This window comes from Heloderma suspectum, chromosome 12 (assembly GCF_057233095.1).
Source record: "Heloderma suspectum isolate Gila_16-S chromosome 12, 16-S_ref, whole genome shotgun sequence".
NCBI classification, from domain to species: Eukaryota; Metazoa; Chordata; class Lepidosauria; order Squamata; family Helodermatidae; genus Heloderma; species Heloderma suspectum.
In genome coordinates, this window is record NC_139469.1 from 19072671 (window position 1) to 19085506 (window position 12836).

Here is a 12836-nt window from a genome sequence, read left to right on the forward strand (position 1 = left end):
CCTGAAAGAGCGCCTTCTCCCTTACCCAGTCACTGCGGTCATCAGAGGTAATTCTGTTCTGCATGTTGATTGAGCCCTGAGATGCGCCATAGCCATAGAATCATACGATTTCAAAGCTGGAAGGGATCTTGGAGGTCAATTAGTCCAACCCCCTGCTCAGTGCAGAAATCTCATAACCACAGCATCCCTGACAGAGGGCCACCCAGCCTCTCCAGTGATGGAGAGCCCCACCATCTCCAGAAAGGCCATCGGAGGGCTTGCTCCTGGTGGTTCCACATGGACTTATGGCCCGACTGGAGTCCACCTGGAGAAGAGCCTTATTTATTTATTTATTATTATTAAATTTATTAATCGCCCATCTGGCTGGTCACCCAGCCACTCTGGGCGATGTACAACATACAAGAAAAACAGTTTAAAACAATAAAATTCTACAATAAAAACATTTTCTAAAATACCCTAACCCACCCCAAATGCCTGCCTGAACAACAACGTTTTTAATGCACGACGGAAGCTCGTTAAAGAGGGGGCATGACAGAGTTCCCTAGGGAGGGAGTTCCACAGAGTGGGGGCCACCACAGAAAAGGCCCTCTCCCTCGTCCTCACCAGTCTAGCTGTCCTGGCTGATGGGACAGAGAGAAGGCCATCCAAGGCTGATCTTGTTAAGCGGCCTGTCTGGCACTGCTGGAGGCGCTCCTTAAGATAGGCTGGGCCGGAACCATATAGGGTTTTAAAGGTCAAAACCAACACCTTGAATTTGGCCCGGAAAACAACTGGTAACCAGTGCAACTCCTTCAGCACTGGAGTGATGTGATCTCGCCAGCGGCTGCCTTTAATCAGGCGAGCCGCCGCGTTCTGTACCAGCTGCAGCTTCCGAACCGTCTTCAAGGGTAACCCCATGTAGAGTGCATTACAATAGTCTAAACGAGAGGAGACCAGGGCATGTACTACCAATAGGAGCAGATGGTCGGGAAGGAAGGGGCGCAGCCGCCGTATCAGATGGAGTTGATACAGCGCTGTCCGGCTCACAGCTGACACCTGAGCCTCCATGGACAACTGGGAGTCCAAAATGACCCCCAGGCTGCGGACCTGGTCTTTCAAGGGTAGCCGTACCCCATTCAACACCAGGTCAACATCCCCCAGCCTCCTCTTGTCTCCCACCAAAAGTACCTCGGTCTTGTCAGGGTTCAGCTTCAGCCTATTCCTCCCCATCCAGCCACTCACCGTCTCCAGACATTTGGACAGGGATTCTACGGCCAACCTTGGTGAAGATTTAAATGAGAGGTAGAGCTGCGTGTCATCCGCATATTGATGACACTGCACCCCAAACTTCCTGATGATAGCTCCCAACGGCTTCACATAGATGTTAAATAGCATCGGGGGGAGGATGGAACCCTGTGGCACCCCACAAGTAAGTGGCCACGGGTCCAAAACCTCCTCTCCCAGTGCTATCCTCTGGTACCTGCCGGAGAGGAAGGACCGGAACCACTGCAATACGGTGTCCCCAATGCCCAACCCCTCCAGGCAGTCCAGGAGGATACCGTGGTCAACGGTATCAAAAGCCGCTGAGAGGTCGAGGAGAACAAGGAAGGAGCATTCACCCCTATCCAGAGCCCTCCTCATATCATCTACCAAGGTGACCAAGGCCGTTTCTGTCCCATGACCAGGCCTGAAGCCCGACTGAAATGGGTCTAGATAATCAGTTTCTTCCAAGTGTGCCTTCAATTGCATCGCCACCACCCGCTCAATCACCTTGCCCAAAAATGGCAGATTTGAGACTGGGCGAAAGTTGTTCAAAACTTGAGGATCCAAGGAGGGCTTCTTTGAGAGCGGTCTTATCACTGCCTCCTTGAGGGCTGATGGCATCACTCCCTCCTCAAGGGAGGCGTTCACCACCGCCTTGATCCCCTCACCCAGTCTCTCTCTGCAGCTCATAATGAGCCAAGATGGGCAAGGATCAAGTAAGCAGGTGGTCGGCCGTACCGATGAAAGCACCTTGTCCACTTCATCAGGAGGAAGAAGCTGGAACCGATCCCACAAAACCGGTTTGCCACAGGCCGCCTCTTGCTCACTAACTGTATCCACAGCGTGCAGAGTAACACACCTAATCTGATCAATTTTATCTGCAAAGTGCCTTGCCAAGTCCTCACAGGAGGCCTTAGAATGCTCCAGTGGTTCCGGAGCCACAGGACCGACCAGGCTCCGGACCACTTGGAACAGCCTCCTGGGACAGCACTCTGCAGACGCGATAGAGGCAGCATAATATTCCTTTTTTGCTGCCTTCACCGCCATGTGATAGGCTGAAGATACAGCTCTAGCCCGTGTCTGATCGTCTTTGGAGCGAGACTTCCGCCACCGGCGCTCTAGCCATCTCACCTCCTGTTTCAGAGCTTGTAACCGCGGATTGAACCATGGTGCAGTCCGAGCCCTGTTCAGGGGGAGAGGGCGTTTCGGAGCCACCTGATCTAATGCCCCAGTGATTGCGGCATTCCAGCCACCCACCAGGGTCTCGACCGAGTGGCCGTTGGCGTGCCCCAGAGAATCCCCAAGCGCGTTCAGGAATCCATTTGGATCCATAAGACGCCTGGGGCGGACCATTTTAATGGGTCCTCCACCCCTGCGGAGGGGTTGTGGAACCGAGAAGTCCAACGTCACCAGATAGTGATCTGACCATGACAAGGGGGTGGTGGATATACCCCCGACTTCCAGATCACTCCCCACTTCTCCAGAAACAAACACAAGGTCTAGTGCATGACCGGCTACATGGGTGGGCCCAGTTAGAATATGGTGCAGCTCCCAGGAGGCCATGGTCTCCATGAAGTCCCGAGGTGCTCCTGTGAGGATGGCCTCCGAATGTACGTTGAACTCCCCCAACACCAGTAAGTTAGGGGACTGTACACGCTGAAGAGCCTTCAGCGTGATGGCCCCCTTTCTTTGGAACTCCCTGCCCCTGGAGGTCAGGCAGGCACCAACATTGTGTTTTTTCCAGCACCTCCTGAAAACAGCTCTTTTCCAGGAAGCATGCCTTAACTGAATGCTTTTTGCAAAAATGGAATGTTTTTATTGGCATGATGTTTTTAAAAGAATAATTGTAATATGGTGTTTTAATATTTTTATCTTTTTATTGTTTTACCTTGTATGTTCACCACTCTGGAATCTGCTTTAGATATGGAGTGGTATCCAAATGCTGTAAATAAATAATCTTAGGTGGGATGAATGTGAGCATAGTAATATATGGGCAGTATCCAATGCTGTCATTCCACAAAGTCAAATAGCACTAGCGGAACTCTGCCAAAACTTCCTGTTGCACAAGCAGTTGCCCATTATGCTTACGCAACCCACTCTGCAACCTGTTGCATAACCATGCTTGCACAAACATAACCTTAGTTGGATTCTCCTCTTGCACATAGTTTAGAACCTAGTTCCTGCTAGTGCAACATCATCTGACACAGCTGGATACTGCCCTATGTGTCCCTGGGACACTCCCAATTCAGAATATCAACACAGGCTGAGATCCGGGAGGTGTTGCGTAGCAGGCTGTTTCCTTCATCCATTTGTGTGTCCATTGTTTCTGAATCCTAAAGAGAACTGTTGCCTCTTGGCAACCCAAGATCTAGTATGATTTTGTCTACATCCCAGTAGCTCAGTAGGCAGTCAGTTGGCCACTGACGCATGGCTCAAAAAGAGGAAATGCATCACTGAAAGAAAAGAGGACATTGATCCGCATAAAATTTGCAACTGCTAAGTTATATGTAAAGATGCACATTTGGAAAGAATTACTGTCACTTCAATAGAAAAGCAATATATCTCACCATTGTAGGGAAGACTCTGACCAGGTGACCCGTGTCCCTGCCTGCTCATTCCACTGTTCAGGTGCTCACCGTTGATGGGCAGCTTCAAGGCCCTTGATGCTCTCTCCCTTCTTAGACTGAATTTAACTGTACTCTATCAAAATAAACTGAGCTTGGGTTTTGAGTCTCTCTCTGTATCTCACCCCACAATCTCAACTTTCTGGTAATAATGGTGGCTCTATATGACCTCCAGGATCAGAAGCACCTCTGAATACCAGTCACTGGAGAACAGCAGTGGGTCAGGGCTATAGCCTCCTTGTGGAGTTCCCATTGGCACCTGGCTAGGGTACAGGATGTGGACTAGGTAAAGCTTTGGTCTGATCCAGCAAGGTATTCCTTACATTACCTGGCCAAGACATGTAGATTTGCTGCCCATCTTTGCAAGGGCAGAGGCCCAGTTAGACCCTTCCACCTTTAGAGACTTATGGATCCTACAGGGGGTCCCTGGGGAATTCAAGAAGGGATGATGGGGACCACTCTGTTGATGTCTCGCTGAACTCTTAGGATGCCTAGCTGCAAAGGGCTCACCTCCCGAGGAATGTGAGGAGTCGGGAATGTATTCAGTCAATGACTTAGATCAATGTGCTTTGTCTGTAGGCAGAAATGAGAGGTGGCTCCCCAAAGACTGTTAGTTCCATGGAAGATTGTAACGATGTTATTTCATCAAAGTGACAGGGCCTAATTAAGACAAGCAGCCTAATCCTGAAGGAAGCATGATACACCACTGCACTCAGCATGATGACGAGTACTAGAGATGTCAGAAGAAGAAAAAGACACACGCTACACTGTGCAAGGGTACAATGTGATTGTCAACTTCATATTTTTTTAAGGTTTCTAGCCCATATTGTCATGAAGGCACGCAGGTTGGACGTAATGCCAAAGCTGACAGAACTGCACACATGCATGCTCGCAGGTGCGCGTGCACACACAAACACTGCTGTAGCCTTGCGCAGACAATTGATTTGACGTGGAGGAGGGAGGATTAGAACACTACCCACTTTCCACATTCCCTTGCCATGCCTGGCTTCTGCACCTTCAAGATGGCATGTGCAGAAGGGCAGAATTCTGCGCATAAACCCCAATGTCTGCAGGCTCTGAATGCATGTTCAGTAGCCTGCCAAAATGGAAGACTGCTTTTCCAGAATGTACATATATTAGGGTGCATGTGCCTAGGTCCTATGGCAGGCATCACATCACATTTATGGAGATCGGGGAAAGGGACGCGTGGGCGTGATCCTGTTTCTCACTGACACACACACATGTACACAGATGAACTCTGCATGGAGCTCCTGAAACAGGATTCCCAGAGCCCCGTGCCAAAATATATATTTCCATTTGGAAATGGGGAGAAATTTATTCACATTTTAATGCAAACTGACTTATTGGCCCTGTTCACACGTAATGCTAAGCCATGATGGTTAGGCTTTTTTTGCTAACCATGGCAGCTTAGCGTGTCACATGGGGGGAGAAAACCATGTTCCCCTTGGTTTGCAAGCCATCCTCCTGCAAAAGAGTTAAGGGCCCCCGGGTGGCTTACCATGTCGCCTGGCAAGCTCCCCAGTGGTTAGAACGGGCTTGGGAGGACTTCCAGACCACGACCATAGAGTCTGCCAGCTACAGCATCCACCACTATGGGCAATGCTCTAGCTGCCTCGGACTTTCTCTGTGGTCACACAGCCATATGGGACCCATTCGTGCCACAGAGGACAATGGGATATGTGGTAAAAACTCCAGGAAGATGCCAGGCTTGCCTGTCATGGTTTCTCTACCCCCGCCCCTCCACAGTTACCCTAACCACCCACCCCCAGGTGTGTGTGAATAGGCCCATTTTCCCACTTTTGAACCAATACACCAGAGTTGCAGAACCTGGGCCAAATCCAGCCCTTCGGGTTTCCCCAGATTCCCACCTGGCCTCACCCTGTTTCTCCTGACAACCAATTATTTCCCAGCTTTTCTCCAGTTTTTTTCCCATTCTAAATTAAAATGCTCCTTCTGAGACTTATTTACAGTAAAAGCTTTAAACTAAAATATGCTTGTGTGTTGGCTCCACCCCTTTTGTCTTTGGCCACAACCCCTTTGTCCTTAAGCCCCACCCACCACCAGAATGCAGCTCCAAAATGGGATTCAGCCCTCAAGCTGAAAGAGGTTCAACACCCCTGCAACATGTGAACCGAAATTCAGTTCTCCTACGAAATTCACACAACTCTGGATTTTACAATGTAATTTCCAATCAAAAAACAATGCAGACAGAAATATTTATATCAGGGGAAAGTGCACACAAAAATGCATATATTTGCGAAAGTAACGTCCAAAAATGAATTTTATTAGGAATGTTGCTTGCAAACAAGGTGTGTGTTAAATAAAAATGCATACAAATATGAATGTATTAGGAGACACGTGCCAAAGATTCATGCATATTTTCATGCAAACATTTTAAAACATCAAAGTTGTGGACGAACCAAATTTAGGATTGGAAAAATGAGAAACTGAGAGCAGCTGAAACTGACAGACTCATCCATCCCTAATCTCCATAGCCAAATAATATTTCCGTGCAAGAAAAGCTCATTTTGGTTCTTTGCAGAGGGGGAGGTAAAGGACAAATGAAATGAGAAAAAAACTATCTAATTGCAAACAGCAAGAGCGGGGAAGAAATTAATTGCCTTTTCTGGCTAGCGAACAAACCAGTAGAACTGCTTGCCATGCAGTTGATTATCCTTGGTCTCCCTACATGCTCAGCTACATGAGATATAATTGCACCCAGGGTTACGAAGAAGCATGAGTGCTGGCTAAAATTAACTGGCTTAAGAAATGAAATGAGTCCACAGAGAGTTGATAATCAGATATTATAGGTATGGTGAGGAACAAGGAATCTGCCGCCACTAAGCCCAAAGATCTGTGACTCAACGGAATATTTGCTGGCATGCTTGCTATTCTTCGCCCACAATAACTGTGCAATGAAGGGATGTACGGATTTTGTGAAACCCGTTCCATCTGTGTTTCTCCGATTGTCAGGTGTCTTTCGTTCTGTCATCCACTCAGTGACGGAAGTGGATTTAAAAAAAAAAAATTAAGGATGTACGAGAATTTTGTACCACTTGTGCTAAATTTTTGCCTGGTGTGGAGAAAATGGACAGGGAAACCTTTTTCTCCCTCTCCCATAATACTAGAACCCAGTGGGGTCATCCCATAAAGCTGATTGGTGGGAGATTCAGGACAGGTAAAGAAGAAGAGGACAAAAGAGAACACAGATTTGCACAAAAATGACATTGGCTACATTCTATCTATAGATGAAAAACGAGGACTGATGAATATCATTTAAACAGAAATACAGTACATCTCACTGTAGTGGCGGAAACCGTGACCAAGGATGCCTACGTATACCAGTTGCTGGGGAACATGGGCGGGAGGGTGCTGTCGCACTCATGTCCTGCTTGAGGGTTCCCCGTCGTCAGCTGGCTGGCCACTGTGTGAACAGAATGCTGGACTAGACAGACCCCTGCTCTGATCCAGCACGGCTCGTCTTACGTTCTTCCATGACTTGTGTGCCTTCCTCTCAGTCTGCCATCCAGGTGCAAACTGCAGGTGGGCAACTTGAAAGTCCCCTGGGCTCTCATTCTGCCCCAAGAGATAGTAAAGTCGCAGCAAGGAACCATGAAATGTTGCTGTTTGAGCATCTCTCAGTCAAGGACTCGGGCAGTTGCTGAGATCACAGTTGGCACACTGCCCAGGTTTTTTTTACCAACCTGCTGGGACGTCATTCTGCTGGGCAGTGGCCAGAACTGAAGATATGAGATCCAGGGGAGGAAAGGTGGGGGGGGGAGTATTTGCTGTTTTGACTAGGCTCTACCCCTTTCTCTCTTACATGCTAGTTTTTCAGTGTGCAGAGTTTTTGATTTGTGGCAGGGAGAAGAATTCAGCCATGTGATTCTCCCACCTGCAGTCTGAAGCAGTAGAGCCAGACATAAGCTGAACTAAAACAATGACCCAGGGCCACACTAGATGAGAGGCCCGGAGATCTGTGATTGGGAGGATGTCCCAGACATTCGTCCTAAACAGCCAATGCAGCAGCAGATCCAATGCAGCGGCAGATCCAATGCAGCAGCTTGGCACAAGGCCAATTTCCTATCCACAGCCCCACATTCTAATTCTGTCGCTTCCTCTAATAGCAAACAGAGATGCTGAGTGCTGATGGCTATATGGCCAAAACAGGGCCAGTGAGAAACAGATGGTAGCAGCGTGCTCAGAGGGAGACCCCATCTTTCGCAGAAGTACAAAAAGGTCTTTGGGAAAGAAACTGAACGAGGAAAAGCAACTCCACGCTGCAACATTTTGTTGCAGGTTCCAAATCCTATACAGTCTGCCAAACCATTCTCCGAGTGAGGATCCTTATGTAGCCAAAATGGCACCAACCAACCCGCAATAACACTTCCAGTCACTAGGGGAAGATCTCTCTACCCAGTATGTAGCTTCGCAGTCAATACAGTTTGAGGCCAGGGGAGATTAGTAGGGGGTGAGCGACAGGGCCGGCTCACATCATCACCACAGGCAGGTTGTGGTGTGTCGTGGTGGCCATTTTGAATATTAAACCCTACTGGGGGGTTGCCATGGTTTGTCATGTCATCCAAACCCGGCAGCAGGGGTTGTTTGAGGGTTAAACAACCCTCAAATAGCCCATGGTCCGTTGTAGGGTTATTTGAGGGTTGTTTAACCCTTAAACAACCCCTGCCACCCGAGTTCAGACAATATGACAAACCATGGCCAAAAAAACCCGCCAGGGGGCTGAATATTCAAAACGGCCGCTGGCACGTGCCACAACACACCGTGGCTTAAATAAGCTACTGGGGGCTGTGGTGATCACACAAACCAGGTCACAGAGTGATATGGCTTCTCCCTCCCCATCATTGTGGGGCAGCCCCCCACTCAGCGGAACAGAGTGGACAGACAGATCTCTTAGGGGGCTAAAGGGATGCACCATGGCAGGGGCCGTGCCTAAAGGTACCAGAAGACACCGTTTCACTCATTCCCAACGCATCCAATACTGACAGCTGTGTAAATTGGTTCGCTGCCTTCGCTGTATCAACCCAACGGCTATTTCCAACTGTGCAAAGCTGGGTGAATAAACAAACGACGTGCTCCCTCCTCATAGGGAGGCTGAATTATGAGAAGCGAAGCAAAGCCTTCGTCTAAAGGGCGAGTTTTAACAAAAGTCTTCTGGCGGCAGCCTTTGCGTCAGACGGGCCCTTCTTAAGTCTGCCGCCTTGGCCAGCTGATCAGCGATCAACAGGCACAAACACTGGGGAAATTAAAAGGGCAAACGGGAAACCAGGAACAAACAGGCCATGTGAGAAAAAGCCAATGAAGAAACCATGACGGACAGATGGCTCCCACCGTACTATGAAGGGGCAGGGGGAGGAAATGGATTGCAAAGCTTTTGCACTGTTTGCCATCGAAAACCGTCAAGGGAAATCCACTGCTTCGAGGGGAAAGATTTGACTCTGACTTACTATGTCTACACAGCTAAATGTTTGCTCGATCCCTCAGTGCCAGGTGTGCCGCTGCTAATTCCCCGCTTGCTTCAGATCCCGCAATCCCACCCGCCTCTTATTTTGTCGTGACGCTTTTAATGGCTGTGCTGACAAGGCACTTCATTTCCAGACGCTCTTACTCCGTGTGGCAATAAATCTGCTCTACGATGAAAGCTCTTGGCGTCCCCCAGCAACGGTACATGATGCTGCCTTTGCTGGGAACATGGATGGAGGGTGAAACCTGACAGGAGAATGGGGCTGCAAAACCTCTTCCAGTCCAAGGGCCAATTTCAGAGAAGCTCTCAGGGGCCGCATTCCAGGGATAGGCAGGGCCAAAGGCAAACAGGGAGGGACAAAAAATACCAGCATATTCTAGCTTAAAGCTCTTACAGCCAGCGACTAAGCCCCAGGAGAGGCATTTCAACCTTTTAGAATGGGGAAAGAACTGCACAGATGTCGGGAAACCAGCAAATGATCTGTGGTCAAGGGGGAAGAGGTGGGGCCAAGAGAAGGGGGTGTAGCGATTTGTCCAACCCCAGGCGGGCAGATTGAGACCACAGATGAGCCAGATTTGGCCTGCTGGCCTGACGTTCGACAATCCCACAGCAGAAGCTTGAGTCATCCAGTGGAACTGACTGGCAGAAGTAGGAAGTACTTCCTCCCACAGTGTGTCGTAATTCCCATAGGGAAATCGCTTTCACGAGAGATGGCAATGGTCACCAAAGCTTAGATGGCTTTAAGAGGGGATTAAGCCAATTCACAGGGGACAATTTGGTCTATTGCAAGAAACAAGTGGGACCTGCAATAAAATGTTGCAGTGCAGAATGTTTCTGTTCAGGGTTCCAGCTAGCCAGCCATGCCCTCTTTAAGGATATTCCATTCCATTTTCCCTTGACCCAGGTTAGTTAGCATTCTGTGCCCACTGAGCATGCTCTGTCCTCATTGGGCTATTGGGTGGTTTGGAGGTGCCCCACCCGATAGATCCCCCCCCTCAAGATTCTTTCTACTTCTGCAAACCTTGGGGTTCCCCTGAGCATGCCAACACCTCCCTCTTTTTTTTCAGTAGCCCTGTTTTGGCTGCATAGCTTGATCCTAGGCAAAGGTGCCTTGCCCTGTCAAACTCTGCAGGGGATCAGAGTCTAAAACAGGGGTGAGCAGCTTGTGGCCCTCCAAAAGTTTTGGCCTACAACTCCCACAATCCCTCACCATTGGCTACGCTAGCTCAGGCTGATGGGAGCTGCAGGCCCAAACATCTGGAGAGCTACAAGTCGCCCACCCCTGTCATCAAACACTTGGTTTTTGTGGGGAGAAAAGCAGCTAACACTGCTTGGCTCTGCTCAATAGGCTGGATTGAGTAAGGGCGCAATCCTATGGGATTCACCCTTGATACTTGTAAGCCTCCAAACTCGGAGGCTTACGAGCATCCTGTGCAGAGCAGGAGGTATGATGGAGGCGATCTTTGCCTCCACCGTAGCTCCCACTCTGCAACTTAGCTAGATGGGCTTTTTCGCCCGTCTAGCTCAAGCATCGGGGTAGGGGACGGAAGGAAGTTGGAGAGGCCTGGAGATACAGCATAAGCTCTCCCCTCCCTGCCCACCAGCACGCCTCCTTTCCCTTCCCTCGAAGGCCATCTCTGTGACCTTGGAGAGGCAGCCGGCACTCTCCCCGCAGGCTGTGAGGAGGGGGGGCGGGGAGCTCGGACTCCCAGGTCCAAGGTCAGAAAGGTGTCTCTGGCCTCAGATCCAGGAATCTGAACTGTCCTCTTGCCCACCCTCACAACTCCAGACTCCTGTCTAGGGCCCATAGGATTGCTCTCTAAATCAAAGAGAGTTTGTACAACTTTCGCGGTTATCGCAATTTGTTCATTTCACAGTCGGTGTGTATTTCTGAGTTGGGAGGTTTTCCTATTTGACCTCTCCTACCCAGGTCACAGTAGCGACTGCTCATGTTATGGTTTAAAATATCAAGCAAACTCGTGTCTCCAGACAGGTGGCCCATTCTCCTGCTCTGACTGAATGCCAGGGCTGGCCCAAGACGTTTTCCTCCCTTAGGTGAAAACAAGATGACGCCCCACCCCTTCCATGTACAGAAGCCAACCATACTGGCAGTTGAGTTGTACTACAGCACTGGCAATGGGCAATGGTGTAGTGGAACCAGGGCTCGCAGGGTCTAAGCACCAGGGCTTTTCATTAGCAGGGATGGCGATATCTTCTGCTGCTACCCTCAAGCTGCCTTGCTCCCTCTGAGTTTCACTGCAATCCTCACAGTAGCTGGTGGGAAAGTGGGTTTCCCCAGCAACAAGGTGTTCTTGTGAGCTCCCCCTGTTGCAATGCCAAGTATTTGGAGGTGGCTTCATCTTGAATGAGCAATCAAGACCCATGAGCTTTGCAAAAGCCCTGATCCTGGTGGAGATGAAAATGGCTAGAACTAGTTTGTTGAAATGGATCCAACCAGCTGCCCCTATTTTGGGACTTTCCTTGGAGGTGTGGACTGGGACTGTCCTGAGGAAAACCTGCACTTCAAAATTTACCGCTACACCACTGGTAATGGTACAGCATCCTTCTCTGCACCTGAAGGTCAGGTTAGGCAAGGCGGCAAGGCCAGCCCTACCATTAGGCAGAGTGAGGCAATCACCTCAGGTGGCAGATGCTGGAGGGTGGTAGTAGCAGCAGCCTTTCAACTGCTCCTTCTGAACTCCCCAGCTGTTACCCTCTGTCTGAAGACAGAGCCAGGGATGCCACACAACCTCTAAACTAGCCTGTTGCCTCAGGTGTGGTTATCCCGGTGCCAATGTTGAAGTAAGATTCAACTGCCAGTCCAGTTGGCTTCCATACCTGATACAGGGAGGGGGTGCCATCTTGTGCTTTGCTTAAGGCAGCAAAATTTCTTGGGCCGGCTGTAAAAGGCAGGGTAGGCACACAGGGCTCTTTCCTCCAACACCGCACTGCCACACCCTGCCCTCTCCCTACATGACACCTGAGAGAGCCACCTCTCTCTGCCTTATGGTAGGGCTGGCCCATTTGAACCCCTGTTTCCCAGAAGGGACATTCTACTTACATAAACCTGAGTTCAGATTCTCTTCTGACTAAGACTTCCCGAAGCCTCTGGATCTTTGCCATCTCTAGTTCAATCTCCTCGGGCATCATGGTGGTTTCAGCCATCGAAATGATGTCAAGTTGATCTGTGCAGGTTTAAGACAGACAGGAAGTGAGTGAAGTTGCCCAGAGGGGCTTAACAGTCTTTTACTAAAGAAGGCAAGAACCATTCACATGGAGGCACAGTTCCCTGAGTTTTGTGTAGAGGCAGCAAACGTTGTAGAGTGGAGCATGAGTGTGTTCAGGGCTTCCATTATGATTAAGGTGGCCATGTGTCCTACTTTACAGAAGGTGATTCTCTGGTTGAAAGGCTTTCAGAGGACAGTCCTCTAACTGAGGGAAGGTGGGGTATAAACAGGGTCAGCGCC

The 12836-nt window shown here is 49.6% G+C and overlaps 1 protein-coding gene across 1 annotated transcript in view; it reads right to left on the reverse strand.

Annotated features, from left to right (window-relative positions):
* Positions 1 to 12836, reverse strand: part of BMERB1 (bMERB domain containing 1) — a 68767-nt gene that overhangs the window by 14032 nt on the left and 41899 nt on the right. Inside the window, exon 2 of the mRNA XM_084819205.1 lies at positions 12431 to 12554. Within this exon, the coding sequence (XP_084675331.1) occupies positions 12431 to 12554 (124 nt within the window). The remainder of the gene's footprint in view (positions 1 to 12430; positions 12555 to 12836) is intronic.